This window comes from Eumetopias jubatus, unplaced genomic scaffold (genome assembly GCF_037043125.1).
Source record: "Eumetopias jubatus isolate StellerSeaLion01/CBP00866 unplaced genomic scaffold, mEumJub1_p1.0 scaffold_7, whole genome shotgun sequence".
Taxonomy (NCBI): domain Eukaryota; kingdom Metazoa; phylum Chordata; class Mammalia; order Carnivora; family Otariidae; genus Eumetopias; species Eumetopias jubatus.
The window spans coordinates 48,751,460-48,767,265 of NW_028274813.1; the positions used below are offsets into that span (position 1 = coordinate 48,751,460).

Consider the following 15,806-nt stretch of genomic DNA (forward strand, 5'->3'; position numbering starts at 1 on the left):
AGGAGGTGAGAAGATACCATTTTCCAGCATTCTGGAATGTTCCAGAATAATGTGGGCCGTTTGTAGAAGATATAATTATTTTTTCCAAAATGGAAATATTTTTATGGTTTGTGCTGACTCTAAGAATCATATTGATTACAAAATGTTCAACAACCACAAAAATTTTTTTTCCACAAAAGTATTTTTAAAAAGGAGAGTTCTCTTATAATCCTGTCCTCCAGCAATAAGAAATTATAATAATTTGGTATCTATCTTTCTAGGTTTTAATGTACATATAAACATATTTATTAAAAAATATAAATGGGATCATATATTCTGTTCTGCAACTTTTTTCATTCAATTAATATGTTGTAGAATATTTCTATAACTTCCTTTGGTAATGGAAGCATAGTAGCCCACTGGGCAAATGTACCATGATTTAAACAATCCCCACTTGTGAACATGAGGACTGACTGCCAGTTCTTGGTTTTCTAATAATGTTGTAAAACAAACGCACACGCGCACACATGTCCAGTTACTGTCTTTGGAGAAATTCTGGGTCAAAGTAGAAATTCCATTTTACGTTTTATTTATTTTTTTGAGATTTTATTTATTTGACACAGAAAGAGAGAGAGAGAGCAAGCACAAGCAGGGGGAGCAGCAGGGAGAGGGAGAAGCAGGCTCCCCGCTGAGCAGCGGGCCCAACACTGCAGGGCTCGATCCCAGGACCCCGGGATCATGACCTGAGCCAAAGGCAGATGCTTACCCAACCAGGTGCCTCTGGCTTGCATACTTTTATTTTATTTTACATTTTAAACATATTACCCCCCCCATTTTACATTTTAAACATATTGCCAAACTACCTTCCAGAAAAACTGTACCAATTTATACTCCCGCTAATTGTGTTGTTATAACCTAGCACACACTGGTTATTTGTGATTATTTTTATCTGATAAATGAAAACTATTATTTTTAGTTCCATTTCTTTGATTGTCTATAAGGTTGAACATCTTTTTTTTTTTAAGATTTTATTTATTTGACAGAGAGAGACACAGTAAGAGAGGGAACACAAGCAGGGGGAGTGGGAGAGGGAGAAGCAGGCTTCCCGACTAAGCAGAGAGCCTGATGTGGGGCTGGATCCCAGGAACCTGGGATCATGACCTGAGCCCACGACAGACGCTGAACGACTGAGCCACCCAGGCGCCCCTGAACATCTTTTTAAAATAATTTTGGGGGGCACCTGGGTGGCTCAGTTGGTTAAGTGTCTGCATTTAGCTGGGGTCATGGTCTCAGAGCCCTGGGATCCAGTCCAACGTCAGGCTCCCTGCTCAGTAGGGAGTCTGCTTCTCCATCTCCCTTTGCCCCTCCCCCTACTCATGCTCTCTCTCTCTTTCTCTCTGTGTGTCTCTCTCTCAAATAAATAAAAGCTTTTAAAAAAGAAAATAATTTTTGCCCATTTGTATTTCTCCTCTGAGTTGCTCATTTATGTTCTTTCTTTGTCCACTCTTCTGTTGGATTATTTGTCTTTTCCTTACTGATTTTCTAAGTTCCTGTGGATTTAAGCCCTGTAAAAAATACTGCAAGTGCACCCAGGTGGCTCAGTCTGTTACGTGTCTGCCTTCAGCTCGGGTCATGATCTCAGGGTCCTCGGATCCAGCTACGCATTGGGCTCTCTGCTCAGCGGGGAGCCTGCTTCTCCTTCTCGCTCTGCCCCTCTCCCCACTGGTGCTTTCTCTCTCTCTCAAATAAATAAATAAAATCTTTAAAAAAAATACTGCAAATATGACTTCTAATTTATTTTTTGTTTGCATTTTCCAATTTGCCTTTTAACTTTGGTATAGTTTTTTAAGATTTTATTTATTTATTTACTTGAGGGGTGCCTCAGTCAGTTAAGCATTTGCCTTTGGCTCAGGTCATGATCTCAGGGTCCTGGGATTGAGCCCCATGTCGGGCTCCCTGCTCAGTGGGGAGTCTGCTTCTCCCTCTCCCTCTCCCCCTCCCCACTGTTCGTGCTCTCTCTTGCTCTCTCTCCCTCAAGTAAATAAAATCTCAAAAACAAAACAAAATAAAGATTTTATTTATTTATTTGAGAGAGAGAGAGAGAGCACAAGCAGTAAGATAGGGAGAAGCAGGCTCCCTGCTGAGCAGGGAGCCCACTGCAGGGCTTGATACCAGGACCCCAAGATCATGACTAGAAAGCAGACACTCAACCGACTGAGCCACCCAGGTGCCCTGGGGTTTATACCATCTTTAGAAAAACTTTCCATGCCAAGATTTTAAAGACAATCTGCTATAATTTTTTTTCTGGCAGTTTCACAGTTTCATTTTTAATAGCATTTCTATTTTGGAATAATATATAGCTCTGATTCCATCTCATTACACGAACAGCTGAAGTGATAGCTAAATAGATTTATTCTATTGTTAAATATATATTTTGAACTACAATTAAAATCTGACATTTACCTACTTCATTATCTGTTTACTTGTGATGACCCCAATAAACTCTTCCTTCATTTCTTCTACTGACCAGTTCTCAAGAATACTTGGTACAAAACCAGCACTTTTACATAATCAGTTTTAAACTGCTGGTATTCTCATGTATTATTTAGTTTAGTTAAAGAACAAACTCTGCATTTAAATCTGTATATTCTTTGCTTAGACATATAATCTGAAGGAAAAAGACACTAATTCACTTCTAGAGACTCAAATTTGGGTTTTGGTCCCAAAGAGACACACACACACACACACACACACACACACGCCTTTTGATTAAAATATACTTAAGTCTCAAACTTACCTTCCAGACCAAGTCCAGGTATCTAAGTTCAGATAGTGCAAATCATTCATCCTAGTTTGCTAAAATAAAAGTGTGTTAAGTTAGTCTGTGTTTTACATTTTTCATGGGCTAAAATTTTGGTTTTAAAGTTATTTCAGATTAAAAATAGACCATCTGCATTTTACTTAACATCAGAATTTATATATTGGGAAACAACGCTAAGTGTCAATCAAATTGATATAGAGCTACCCAATTAATTTGTCAAGGGGGAAAGGAAGAAATGGGTTTAAACTAACAGGATTTAGATGTTCAGAAATTAAACTTTTCTGGTTATGCACTGAAGTGAAGGAGTCTCCTCATTATAATATGATTTATAAATCATCTGTGATGACTCATGTATAGTCTGTTTAGGGGATGGAAAATAAATAAATGTTATTACTGAACAGCATTTTAGTATCTATACAATTTGAATAGTCATTTGTTCCCCAAAATCAGAAAATATTTTTTGTAAGAAGAATCACACATAAAAATACCATTTCCATTAAAAACACTAACCAAAACACGTCCGCCAAAAATATAGCCCTTATTTCCAAGAACTGCACATGTGTGCGCGGCTCGCGGCTGTGGAGGAACTCCATCCTGCAAGCAGAGATGAGAAAACACAATGCAAAGCCTTGAAACATCTCTAAGGGTGTCCCACTCTTACACTCAGTATGAGAAATACCTGACACCAAATCACCATTACCCCTGTAATTCAATAAAAATCCTACTGCAGGGGCACCTGGGTGACTCAGTCGTTAAGCGTCTGCCTTCGGCTCAGGTCATGATCCCAGGGTCCAGGGATCGAGGATCGAGCCCCGCATCAGGCTCCCTGCTCTGCGGGGAGCCTGCTTCCCCCTCTCCCACTCCCCCTGCTTGTGTTCCCGCTCTCGCTGTGTCTCTCTCTGTCAAATAAATAAATAAAATCTTTAAAAAAAAAAATCTAATGCAAAAGTTCATTCTAAACAGTAATGATTATAGACAAACACTGCTCTTCAAGAATGAAATTTAGGGGCGCCTAGGTGGCCCAGTCGGTCGGCGTCTGACTCTTGGTTTCGGCTCAGGTCATGATCTCAGGGTCGTGAGATGGAGCCCTGCCTTCCATGGGCACTCAGCTGGGAGGCTGCTTGAGAGTCTCTATCTCCCCCTCCTTCTGTCCCTCCCCCTGCTCCTGTGCACGCTTTCTCTCAATAAATAAATCTTAAAAAAAAAAAAAGAATGAAATTTACTCACCCTGATCTTTACTTTTTAAAGTGCTTTTCTTAAATGCCTGACACTATTTAGCAAAATAAAATTTCATGTAAATTTCAGCTCGAAATATAAAGATTTAAAAATCAAATTTAAAAGATTCTCTCTCTCCCTCCTTCCCACTCTCTCCCCACCCCCTTCTCCCACAGAGTTCATATTATGAGTGAGCAGTACACAGTGTGATGATCTCAGAGACTCTAAAAAATCGCATCTGCCCCCTCAAACTCTTGGTGTCTCAAATTCCACAATAAGAACTTCACTTAAGCCAAACAGTGCTTTATTGCTTACTAAAACTCTTCCCATTAACCGATAACACTTTTCTATACTTTACTTTGAATAAATAGAGCAGATCTTTTCTCCAGAGAAGTTTTGGATTGGTGGGAAAAGAGAGAATATAATGGGCAGATGAATGAATGAGATTTGAAAGAAAAATTTTCTGCAATAATTTCCATGTGTTCACGGTGGGTGCCTTTGTGTATGCATTTCAGTCCAAGTTCGGAAAGAACTTTTTCAACATTTTCAGTGCATTGGCTCCTGAATGTGGGCACAGGACATTTAAGCTCTACTACCAATATCATAACTCTCTAGACTTTTCAGGCTTACTTGAATGACTGTCCTGAAGCAAACACAGTAAGAAATAATTCAGATATTACCAATTTAACACTTAAATAAGTGAGAGAGAATCTTTTGAAATGTGGTTCCCAGCTATTCCAGCAAGACAAAATCTTTATTATTACCCCATTCCTGATCTGAAATTTTGGAAAAATTATTCTACTATATACACATTTATTATGAAATAAATACCAAACTTCTATCAAATGTATTTTTTTTTAAAGATTTTATTTATTTTTTAACAGAGAGAGAGAGATAGACAGTGAGAGAGGGAACACAAGTGGGGGGAGTGGGAGTGGGAGAAGCAGGCTTCCCGCTGAGCGGGGAGCCTGATGCGGGGCTCGATCCCAGGACCCTGGCATCATGACCTGAGCCGAAGGCAGACGCTTAACGACTGAGCCACCCAGGCGCCCCTATCAAATGTATTTATTAGCCACCTAAAGCTTCTGAATAAACTGAATTCATGTAATTCCAAACAAAAACAAAGAAAGGGCACTTGCATTAATCTGTGTGTCTAACTGCCTAAATAATGTACAATGCTTCTTAAGTTGCTTGAAATACTGAAAATAACTCAAAGATCCCTACTACTAATATATTGCTCTTAAGGGGTAAAAATCCCATGTAGGAAAAACACTTTCAACCTTCCCATTTTATAGATGACACACTAAATGGCTTATCTAAAGTACAGAGCTCTTTTAGGACAGAATTAGAATGCAAATCCAATTTCTTTTAACTTTGACACCAATATAATTGGTACACTCTACCATGTTGCCTTGTCTTTCGGTGCTGATATTTGGGAATAATGTAGTACTTTAAGAAGATGTCTAAAAAAATGAAGAGACATCCAGCTACAGCCATGTCAGAAGAACTTTCAGATAAAATATAAACAATATAAGAACTTATTTGAAGAAATCATCAGAGAAATTACAGTGAAAATCTTGGTAAATATGAACTAAAATAGGGTCAAAGTAATATAAGAATGTTGGAGGGGGGTTACAGACTGAGGTAAGAAGAGAAAGAAGGAGCCCAAGAACTAATTATAAGTTACCTCAGCTCCCTTATCCTCAGGATCACATTCTACCTTTTTTTTTTTTTTTTTTTTTTTTTAAGTAGGTTCCAGCTCAATATGGAGCTTGGACTCAGAAGCCTGAGAACAAGAGTCGAATGCTCCACTGACTGGGCCAGCCCGCTGCCCCGACAAAGCACATGCCACAAATATGCCTTCGAGATCTGCAGACGCCTGCTTTTTCTCTAAAGAAGGAGAGGCTACAGATGCTGCCCGAAAGTTTTAATAGATCCAGTCTCAACACTATTTCTTGGCACCTGCTGGCTGACATAAAATTATCTGAACAGAGATAAAATGCTTTTATTTCATTAACAAAGACATAAATCTTAAAATTCAAATGGATGTATGTCATTTGTGCATACTAGTGGACAGTTTTGGTTTTGCCTGTTTAGCACTCCATTCTGCACAGTTCTAGTGACCTATCACCCACAACCCCCGGCCTCCTAGGGTAGGCCTAAGATGTGAGCCTAGCCTATCACCCCCTTGGCAACAGGGACTAATGTTAGGAGGGGGAACCTGCCCAAATACGGCCAGAGTCCTTTTCTAGGACTAATCTGTAGACCTTGAAAGAACACAGCACCAATGGAAAGGACTGCTTGGATAGCCAGGACCATATTCCCTCCTAAGTGAGGTGGCTGGTCTGCAGCAGACAGAATGAAGCTAGCAGACAAAGAGAATCAGAGAGAAGCTAACAAAGCGATGTAAAATGTTGTGATGGTGTTGAGTAACTTGCTCTAGCTCCTGAGGCCCTAATCCCTGCTGCTCTTCCACTGTGTGAGACACTCCAAAATAAAACTTCCCTCTATGTAAAAATTCATTATGGCTTAAGCTAATTTGAATTTGGGTTTGCTCACCAGCACATGAGAGAGTATAATAATGTATTTTTATCATGCTTTAATTGCATGTAGATTTCAAGAGTTTATGAAATATGGGCTTTTCAAAATTGTGGACTTGATTATAAAAGGACATTTAAAAAAAAGATTTTATTTATTTTTGCAAGAGAGAGAAAGAGCGAGCAAGCATGAGCAGGGTGGGGGGGCAGAGGGAGAAGCAGACTCCCCACTGAGCAGGGACTCTATCCCAAGACCCCAAGATCCTGACCTGAGCCAAAGGCAGATGCTTAATGGACTGAGCCACCCAGGTGCCCTAAAGGGACATTTTAAAAGTGCCACCATTAAATCAGGACATCACACTTGTGGGTACAGAATGATGATGGTACCCACTTTAGAAGATTTTTCTAGAAAAACTTAGCTAGCCTGGAGAAAAACAGGTGATTAAAAAAAAAGTATTAGTGATGGTACTCAAGGGATTATATGATTATAAACTCAATTGCTAAAATCCAAATAATTTAGCAAAAAAATATTCTTTTAAAGTATCAATGAGTAAGGAGCACCTGGGTGGCTCAGTTGGTTAAGCGGCTGCCTTCGGCTCAGGTCATGATCCCAGGGTCCTGGGATCAAGCCCCACATCGGGCTCCTTGCTCGGCAGAGAGCCTGCTTCTCCCTCTCCCTCTGCCTGCCTGCCGCTAACCCCTACCCCTTGTGCTGTCTCTCTCACTATCCCTCTCTCCATGTCAAATAAATAAATAAAATCTTTAGAAAAAAATAAAGTATCAAAGAGTATATAAATACAAAGGTAACTTTTTACAATACTTACTTTAATTTCTGGTTGAAACCAATTCTGTGTCTTTGTATCAAATACATGAACATCATTATGCCATCCCCAGAAGATCTGTTCTTCCTAAAACAGGAATTTTAAAAATATTTCAAAGCTTTTATAATCTTTAGGTTATTGTAATAAATGTCATTGCATATTTACTGGTGAAATAATAGACACCATTATAAAAACAGAGGTAAGTGTTACCATAGTCATAAAGCTAATGCACACGCCAGTGGCCCACAAAGTGTGGCCTCCAAACCAGTAGCAACTTGTCTTCTCTTAGCACTACCTGCAGTGAGTCATAAATTTACTTGTTGATAATCTTCCAATTCCTTCAAAGAATTCTCTCTTTGGAAATTGCAGAGGACAAAATGACATTTATATCTTGCAATCTGTGTTCCTACAGTGCATGCTCAGAATTCCTAATCTTTGCAATTAGGAACCTTAGGGGACCATGGTTCCTTTTTCCAAAAAGCTCCAATCACTTCTACTTAACCAAGCAATTTGTTCTTACAGGTCAAACTTGGGCTTGCTCTCTTACCTGCCTTCTAAGAGACAAAATTATCAGCAGGGCAGCCATTTAGCAATTATACTATATTTAGCATCTCTGGATTGTTGAAATCCTCTATTACTGCTTTAGCTTACCTCTGTGTCAATTTTAGGTTCTATGCCAGAACTACTATTCATTTTTGTCAGAACTTGTCAAACAAGTTAAACACACTAAACAATTTCCTTAATTTAAAATATAGATGAAAAGAAATCTACTTGTACACCAGAAACATCAGGACATGATTCTTAGCCTAACTGTACTAGGAGAGAAAAAAAATGAGTAAAAATATGTAGATATAAGTAATGGGAATTTATATTTCTGAAAATTATCAGTAATACTATAAGTAACAAAACTTTAAAGGTATTTTATTTTAAAAACTCAAAAACCATGTAAATACATAGAGATCTTTTTAAATACCTATACACAAAAAGATATACATGAAATGTACATATATATTTACATTACAATGTACAATAACAATATATGCTAGTGAAAGGTAAAACGGAAGAGCTACTATGTATCTTGGTGCTAGGATCAATGGTTTTTAAAGTTATCTTTTAAAAGGTATCATTTTTATGTCATGTCTTATTTCATTAGTTTATTCTCTAACCAGTAAGAATAAGTAGGAAAGGTAATATCACGACCAACTTACTCACTGTCATACAGAGGTCAGCCTGAGCTATGAATAGTTCTGGTAGACATACCTAGAAGGAGGTGTGTGTCAGCAACAGCCATTCTGGTTGTCTATGAACAGAGTTTTTCCAGGTTGTGCTAAAATCTCTACTTGTCTAACAGAAACAGGTGTAAGTGATTAATAAAGTAAGACATTATTCTGCCAGTAGCCATGAAGGCTAATACCACTAGGTGAGAGAAGGTGAGAGAACCTCCTCCAACTGAATCTGAATCCAAAAAAGAGAAAACATGTTTTTTTTCATAGTGTCAATTATGGCAAGTTAAACTGAGAAAGACTGGAGTCATCATTTCTAAAGACTTTAAAGTGATACTAAATTAGAGAAAAATGTAAACAGTGATTACCCAAGATGCATCATGAACATCAAAACAGTCTTGGAGTTCATTGTGTCTCCTACACCCATAGCCACCAAAATATATTAATCTGAAAAACAAATACAAAAGAACACACTTTAGAATTTCTATTTCCAGTCTGTTCAATGAAAGTTGAAAGAGATCATCTCTCTCACCCTAATAACCTAAACTAGCCAAATAACCTAAAAAAACATAGTTTAAAAAAAATCAAAGAGAGAAGGGAACAAAGAAATCTAAATGAACTAATTCCAGAAAGTGATGGACTCTCAATAGGAGGAAAGAGACCCATGCATGGCTGCTTTCATTCCTGGTATGACAGCAAGAGGAGGAAGAATCCAGGACAGAGAGGGTTTGTAAAAGAAATCACCCAAAATTTTAACAGCTACTTATAGACTGGCATGGCAAATTAGAATCTTAAGAAAATCAGCCACAGTGGGAATTTGAATCCACTCAACAAGTCCTTCACATAGTCTTCAGAAGGCTCACACCAGTCATCAACAGGTTGGAAGCAGAAGAGAACTAAGCAAACATCTTTGAGGCAATATGAGCTTTAAACTACTAAACTTGGAGACCAGGACAGGAGATCTGAAGCAAATACCTCAGAGGCATATCAAGTCATTATAGCACACAGGATGGCTGCCCTCAAAAGTCCAAGGGAGGAGGTACAAGGCTGAAAAAGATCTCCCAAAGTACAGAAAGCAAAACGTGGCACTGGAGAGCAAAGAGAACTCCCTGGTGACCCAAAGACCTCCCAATGAGGCTATAAAACAGGGAGAGATCTTCCACAGTTCTGAGGGTGAAAACACTGTGAAGTACAGCTGAACATCTTTAGATAATCTGCATGCAGTGCTCAGACATGGGGTCCTAGCAAAGGACAGTCATGATCTTGCCTCAAAACATTTGAAGCCAGTTGTACAACAGTTGCAACAGTTGCAATAATCCTAAACACAACTCAACTACAAATGAGACTGACTGAACTACCACTCTAACAGCCTGAGAAAAACAGAAAAGGGCATGTCCTTTTCTGGAGATAAATATCCTTTTTTCTAATACTTACTATTCTTTCATACAGAACATCTGGAATGTGGTGAAAAAATTACAAGATACATGAAAAGGCAAAAAAAAAAAAAAAAAGCGACCTATGATCAAGAGGGGGTCAGTATAAGCTGACACCAAGGTGGCCCAGACAGTGGAATTATCAGACATGGTATCTACAGTAACTATGATAAAGATGCTAACAGACCTAGTTTGTAAAATATGGACAACATGCAGGAAGAACAGAGCAATTTCAGCAGAGATACAGAACCACGGAAAAGAACTACTAAATGGAAATGCTAAAAATGAAAAAAAAAAAGATGCCAGAAATAAAGAATTGATTAAATAGGTTTCACAGGAGACTGGACATAGCAATCGAAAAGACCAGTGAACTTGAGACAGGTCAAGAGATTAATAAAAAGTATCCAAATTAAACTAAAGAGAAGAAAAGAGTTGGGGGGAGGGGGAAACCCAGGGACCCCAAGCTCTGTGGAGCGATATGAAATGGTCTAATGTCATATAACAGGTACCCCAGAAGGAGAAGAGACAAATAAACGTGTAGAAGAAATATCTGATAATTACTAAGAGCTTCCTAAAACTGATGAAAGATGTAAACCCACCAACCCAAAAAGCTCAGCACACTCCAAGCAGGATAAATACAAAGGAAACTACAAATAGGAACATTTTAATCAAATCAATGAGGAACAAAAATTAAAAAAAAATAAAGAAAAGCCAGAGGAAAAAAGACATATACAGGGGAACAAAACCACAGATGAGAGTGACTTTCTCACCAGAAAAATGGAGGCCAAAACCAATGTAATAAAATCTTTAAAGTGCTGAAAGAAAAGAAAACGCAACTGTCAACCCATGGGTGGAGAAAAAATACACAAGGGAAATTAAAAATTACCTAGAAATGAATAAAAATGAAAATACAATAAAATAAAAAAGAAAATGCAGTAAAACAAAACTTATGGTATGCAGTGAAGGTGGTGCTCAGAGGGAATTTTATAGCTGTAAATGCCTAAATATTTTTTTAAAACATCTCAAATCAATAACATAACTGTACACATTAAGGAACTAGAAAGAAGAGCAAACTAAACCCAAAGATAACAGGAGGAAGGAAATAATGAAAAATAAAGGGGAAATAAACAAAACAGTGATTAGGAAAATAGAGAAAAACAATATACCAAAAGTTGGTTCTTTGAAAAGATCAACGAAATTGACAAATCTTTGGCTAGGTTGGCAAAAAAGAAGAGAAAACTCCAAGCACTAACACTGGAAATGACAGAGGGGACATTACTAGCAACATTACAAAAATTAAAAGGACTATAAGAGAATACTACAACAGACTGGATAAGTTAGATATAATAGAATAATTTCTGAAAAGACACTATTAAAAATGGTTTATGAAGAAATAGAAAAACTGAATAAACCTATATAACTGAGTCAGTAATCAAAAAACCTCCCAACAAAGACAAGCCCAGGACCGATGGCTTCAATGGCAAATTATACCAAACATTTACAGAATATTAATACCAACCTTCTCAAGTCTTCCCCCCCAAAAAATGAAAAGAACACTTCTTAACTCATTCTATGAGGCCAGCCAACCCAAAACATTAGAACAAAAAAACTCTACATATGTCTGATAAGAGATTAATATCCAGAATAAGTAAAGAACTCCTATAACTCAACAAAAAAAGACAACCCAATTTTTAAAAATGGGCAAAGGACTTGCATAGACATTTCTCCAAAGAAGATATACAAATAGCCAAGTATATGAAAAAATGGTCAACATCACTAGTCCCTGGGGAAATACAAATCAAAACCACAATGAACACCACTGCATACCCACTAGGATAGCTGTTATTTTTGAAGAAGAAGAACAAGAAGAAGAAGGAGGAATAAGAGGAGGAGGAGGAGGAAAAGAAAGGGAGGGAGAGAGGGAAGAAGCAAGGAAGGAAGGAAGGAAGGAAGGAAGGAAGGAAGGAAGGAAGGAAGGAAGGAAGGAAGGAAGGAAGGAAGGAAAAGAGCAAGTGCTGGTAAGGATGTGGATAAATTAGAACCCAAGTACACTGGGCGCCTGGGTGGCTCAGTTGTTAAGCGTCTGCCTTCAGCTCAGGTCATGATCTCAGGGTCCTGAGATCGAGCCCCACATCGGGCTCCCTGCTCAGCAGGAAGCCTGCTTCTCCCTCTCCCACTCCCCCTGCTTGTGTTCCCTCTCTCGCTGTCTCTCTTTCTGTCAAATAAATAAAATCTTTAAAAAAAATCTTTAAAAAAAAAAAAAAAAGAACCCAAGTACACTGCCAGTGGAAATATGAAATGGCACAGTCATTGTGGAAAAGAGTTTGGTGTTTCCTCAAAAAACTAAACATAGAATTACCATATGACCCAGAAATTCTACTCTTAGGCATATAGCCAAAAGAATTGGAAACAAGGACTCAAACAATACTTGTAAGCCAATGTTCATAGCAGCATTATTCACCACAGCCAAAAGGTGGAAAAAAGCAAGTGTTTATCAACAGATGACAGATAAACAAATGCACACAATGCATATAATGAAATGTTATTCAGCTGTAAAAAGAAAGAAGTTCTGATACATACTACACATAGTGAACTCTGAAAATATTTTGTTAAGTGAAATAAGTCAGACACCAAAGAATAAATATTGAATGATTCCACTTTTATAAATATCTATAATAGGCAAATTCATGGAGATAGAAAGTAGATTAGAAGTTACCAGAGGCTGGGGAGAAAGGGGAATGGGGAAGTGTTGCTTAATGGGTATAGAGTCTCTGTTTGGAGTGATGATAAATTTGGGAACTAAATAATGGTGATGGTTGCACAAAGTTGTGAATGTAATGAATGGCACTTCATTAGATACTTACATATGGTTAAAATGGCAAATTTTATGTTATATGTATTTTATCATGACTTTGAGGAAAAGGTGTAGTAAAAATAATTCTCTCTCCTACTCTCAATCATTCAATTTCCCTATCTAGGGCAACCACTGTTTCCTGTTTCTTATATACACAAACAAGAAAAACTTCAAAGGATCAAAAATACCTTGTAGAGTTGGGATCAATTAAGTCTAGGACACAAAAGCACTAATCATAAGGAAAAGATTGGTGAATTAGACTATATTGAAATCAGATTACACTGCTGAGAGAATGAAGAGATACATACCCAATCGAAATGTTTACCCTTATGTATCAAAGTACATAAAAGAATGTTCATAGCTATATTATTCCAAAGAGTCAAAAAGTGGAAATGCCCCAAATGTCTATCAACAGTAGAATGAATAAATATTTTGTAGTATTTCATTTAATAGAGTTATATAAAGGAAATAAAACCATAGGTACACACATCATGAATGACTCTCAAAAATGTAATTTCAGTAAAAGGATAAGTTCTATAAGGATGCCATAGCTAGTATAAAAAATAAAACAATAACTAATTTAGGATACTAAAAGTCTGCATAATGGTTTCCTTTAGCAAGGAGGCTGAGCACAGTGATTATGAAGTGAACATAATGAAGGATTTTAGAGAGTTGATGAGGTTCTGTTTCTTTACTTGGGTGGTAGTTACGTGTGTTCATTTTGTGATAATTATTTATTTAAGGTATACACTTAATGATTTACAGTAGTCCTATAAGAATGTTCTGTAAAGCTTCAATATCTATACTAGTGAAGTACTTGTTCATTAACAGATCAGTGTAATAGGATAGAAAACTCAGACCCAAATACCAATGAAAATTAGGTGAATACATGATAAAGGTAAGGAAATAACTGAGTTACAGACAGGCAGCCATTCAAAAAAAGATAAACTTGGATCCATATCTCATAACCATTCACAGAATAAGTTCCAAATGAATCTACAATTTAAATGTAAAAAATAAGGGGAGGGGGTGTAGGGATGGGGTAACTGGATGATGGTCGACATCAGGGAGCTTATGTGTTGTAATGAGCATTATATAATGTAATGAGTATCATATAAGACTGATGAATCACAGAACTGTACCCGTGAAACAAATATTATTTTGTATGTTAATTGAATTTAAATTAAAAAAATAAATGTAAAAAATAAAATGACAAGGTACTAGAGGAAAATATATAGGTAAATTAATATATAAGCTTTTAATCAAGATTCAAGATCAGGAAGCCACAAAACACGCAGAACACATACTAAGCAAACTCAAAAGACAAGTGACAAACTGGAAAAATATTTTCATATCGTATCATAGTCAAACACTAATTTCCTTAATATATAAATAACTCCTAGAAATCAAGTTTACAAAAGCAAAACTCAAATAGAAAATAATTAGCAAAGGACACAAACAAACAGTACAGACAAAAAGAAAGAAAAATTGCCCTTAAACATATGAAAATACATTCACACCCCACAAAAAATTTTTTTCAGTGAAGATGAAAATAAGACAGATATTTCTCATTTATCAGTCTGGCAAGCAAGCAAACAAACAAACAATCTGAGTTTGCCAGCAAACTCTTGGCAAGACTATGGAGAAACAAGCATTCCATTGTTGGAATGCAAAATGGCCCCACTTCTATGGAGGAAAAATTGACAGAATCTATTGCTATAGGTTTAATTGTGTTCTCCTTTCATATGTTGAAGTCCTAATCTCCAGTATCTCAGAATGTGACCTTATTTGGAGATAGGTTCTTTACAGAAGCAATCAATTTAAAATGAGGTCCTTAGGGGAGGCTCTAATCCAGTATGACTGGTGTCCTTATATAAGGGACAAAGTTAGAGACAGCCACGCACACACAGAGAGAACGCTGTGTGAACATGAAGGTGGAGATCAGAGTGATGTCTCTACATGCTCAAGAACAGCAAAGACTGCCAGCAAATCCGCAGAAGTTAGGGGAGAGGCATGGAATAGATTCTTCCTCAAAACCTAGAGAAGGAGCCAATCATGCTGACATTTTGATCTCAGACCTCCAGTTTCTAGAAACACAAGAAAGCACATTTTTGTTGTTTAAGCCGCTTAGTTTATGGTACTTTGTTACAATAGCCTTAGCAAACTAAGTATTTGTCAAAATTATAAATGCAATCTCACTTTATCCAATGGATAGATCTGCAATCATACACACACACACACACACACACACACACACACACACACACACACAGATATTAAAGCATAGTTTGTAATAGCAAAGGAATTGAAATAAGTATTATTTCATTTACAGGGGAAAGGTTAAATAAACTATGGTATATCCTCAAAGGGGAATACTATGCAGCTATTAAAAGAAAGAAAGGAAGAAAAGAAAAAAGAAAAGAAAGGAAAAGAAAGGGGAGGAAGGAAGGAAATCAGCTTTCTCACTCAGGATACAGAAAGATGAAAGATCTCCATGGTATACTGTTAACTAATAGAAGCAGCAGGGTGCAGAAGAATGTACAGAGTACACTGCTATTTGTGTAAGGAAGAGAGAGAAAAAAGGAATATGTGCATACACTCCTATGTATTTGATTCTATTTGCATAAATTAACACTGATGGCAGTGGTTTCCAAATTTGTCTGCATCTTGGACACACCTGAGGAGTTTCAAAACATCATAACCCCAGAGATGACCATTTAATTGGTATAAGGTATCACCTGGGCTTTGGAATTTTTAAAAAATCCCCAGGTGATTCCCATGGCAGACAAGTTTGGGAACCACTACTCTAAGAATACAAAAGATATTAGTAGAGTAGCTATTTGTGCATGGTGGGAGGGAACAGAGTGGATGGGGGTAGGAGTGGGAGCCAGACATTTCACCATCAGCTTTTTAATATGGTTTT

At 37.3% G+C, this 15,806-nt stretch overlaps 1 protein-coding gene across 1 annotated transcript in view; it reads right to left on the bottom strand.

Annotated features, from left to right (window-relative positions):
* The window catches only part of KLHDC1 (kelch domain containing 1), a 49,173-nt gene that overhangs the window by 18,302 nt on the left and 15,065 nt on the right, over positions 1-15,806 (bottom strand). Inside the window, exons 5-8 of the mRNA XM_028101383.2 lie at positions 8,965-9,043; positions 7,377-7,460; positions 3,311-3,394; positions 2,777-2,835 (exon numbers count right to left, since the gene is read on the bottom strand). Of these exons, the coding sequence (XP_027957184.1) occupies positions 2,777-2,835; positions 3,311-3,394; positions 7,377-7,460; positions 8,965-9,043 (306 nt within the window). The remainder of the gene's footprint in view (positions 1-2,776; positions 2,836-3,310; positions 3,395-7,376; positions 7,461-8,964; positions 9,044-15,806) is intronic.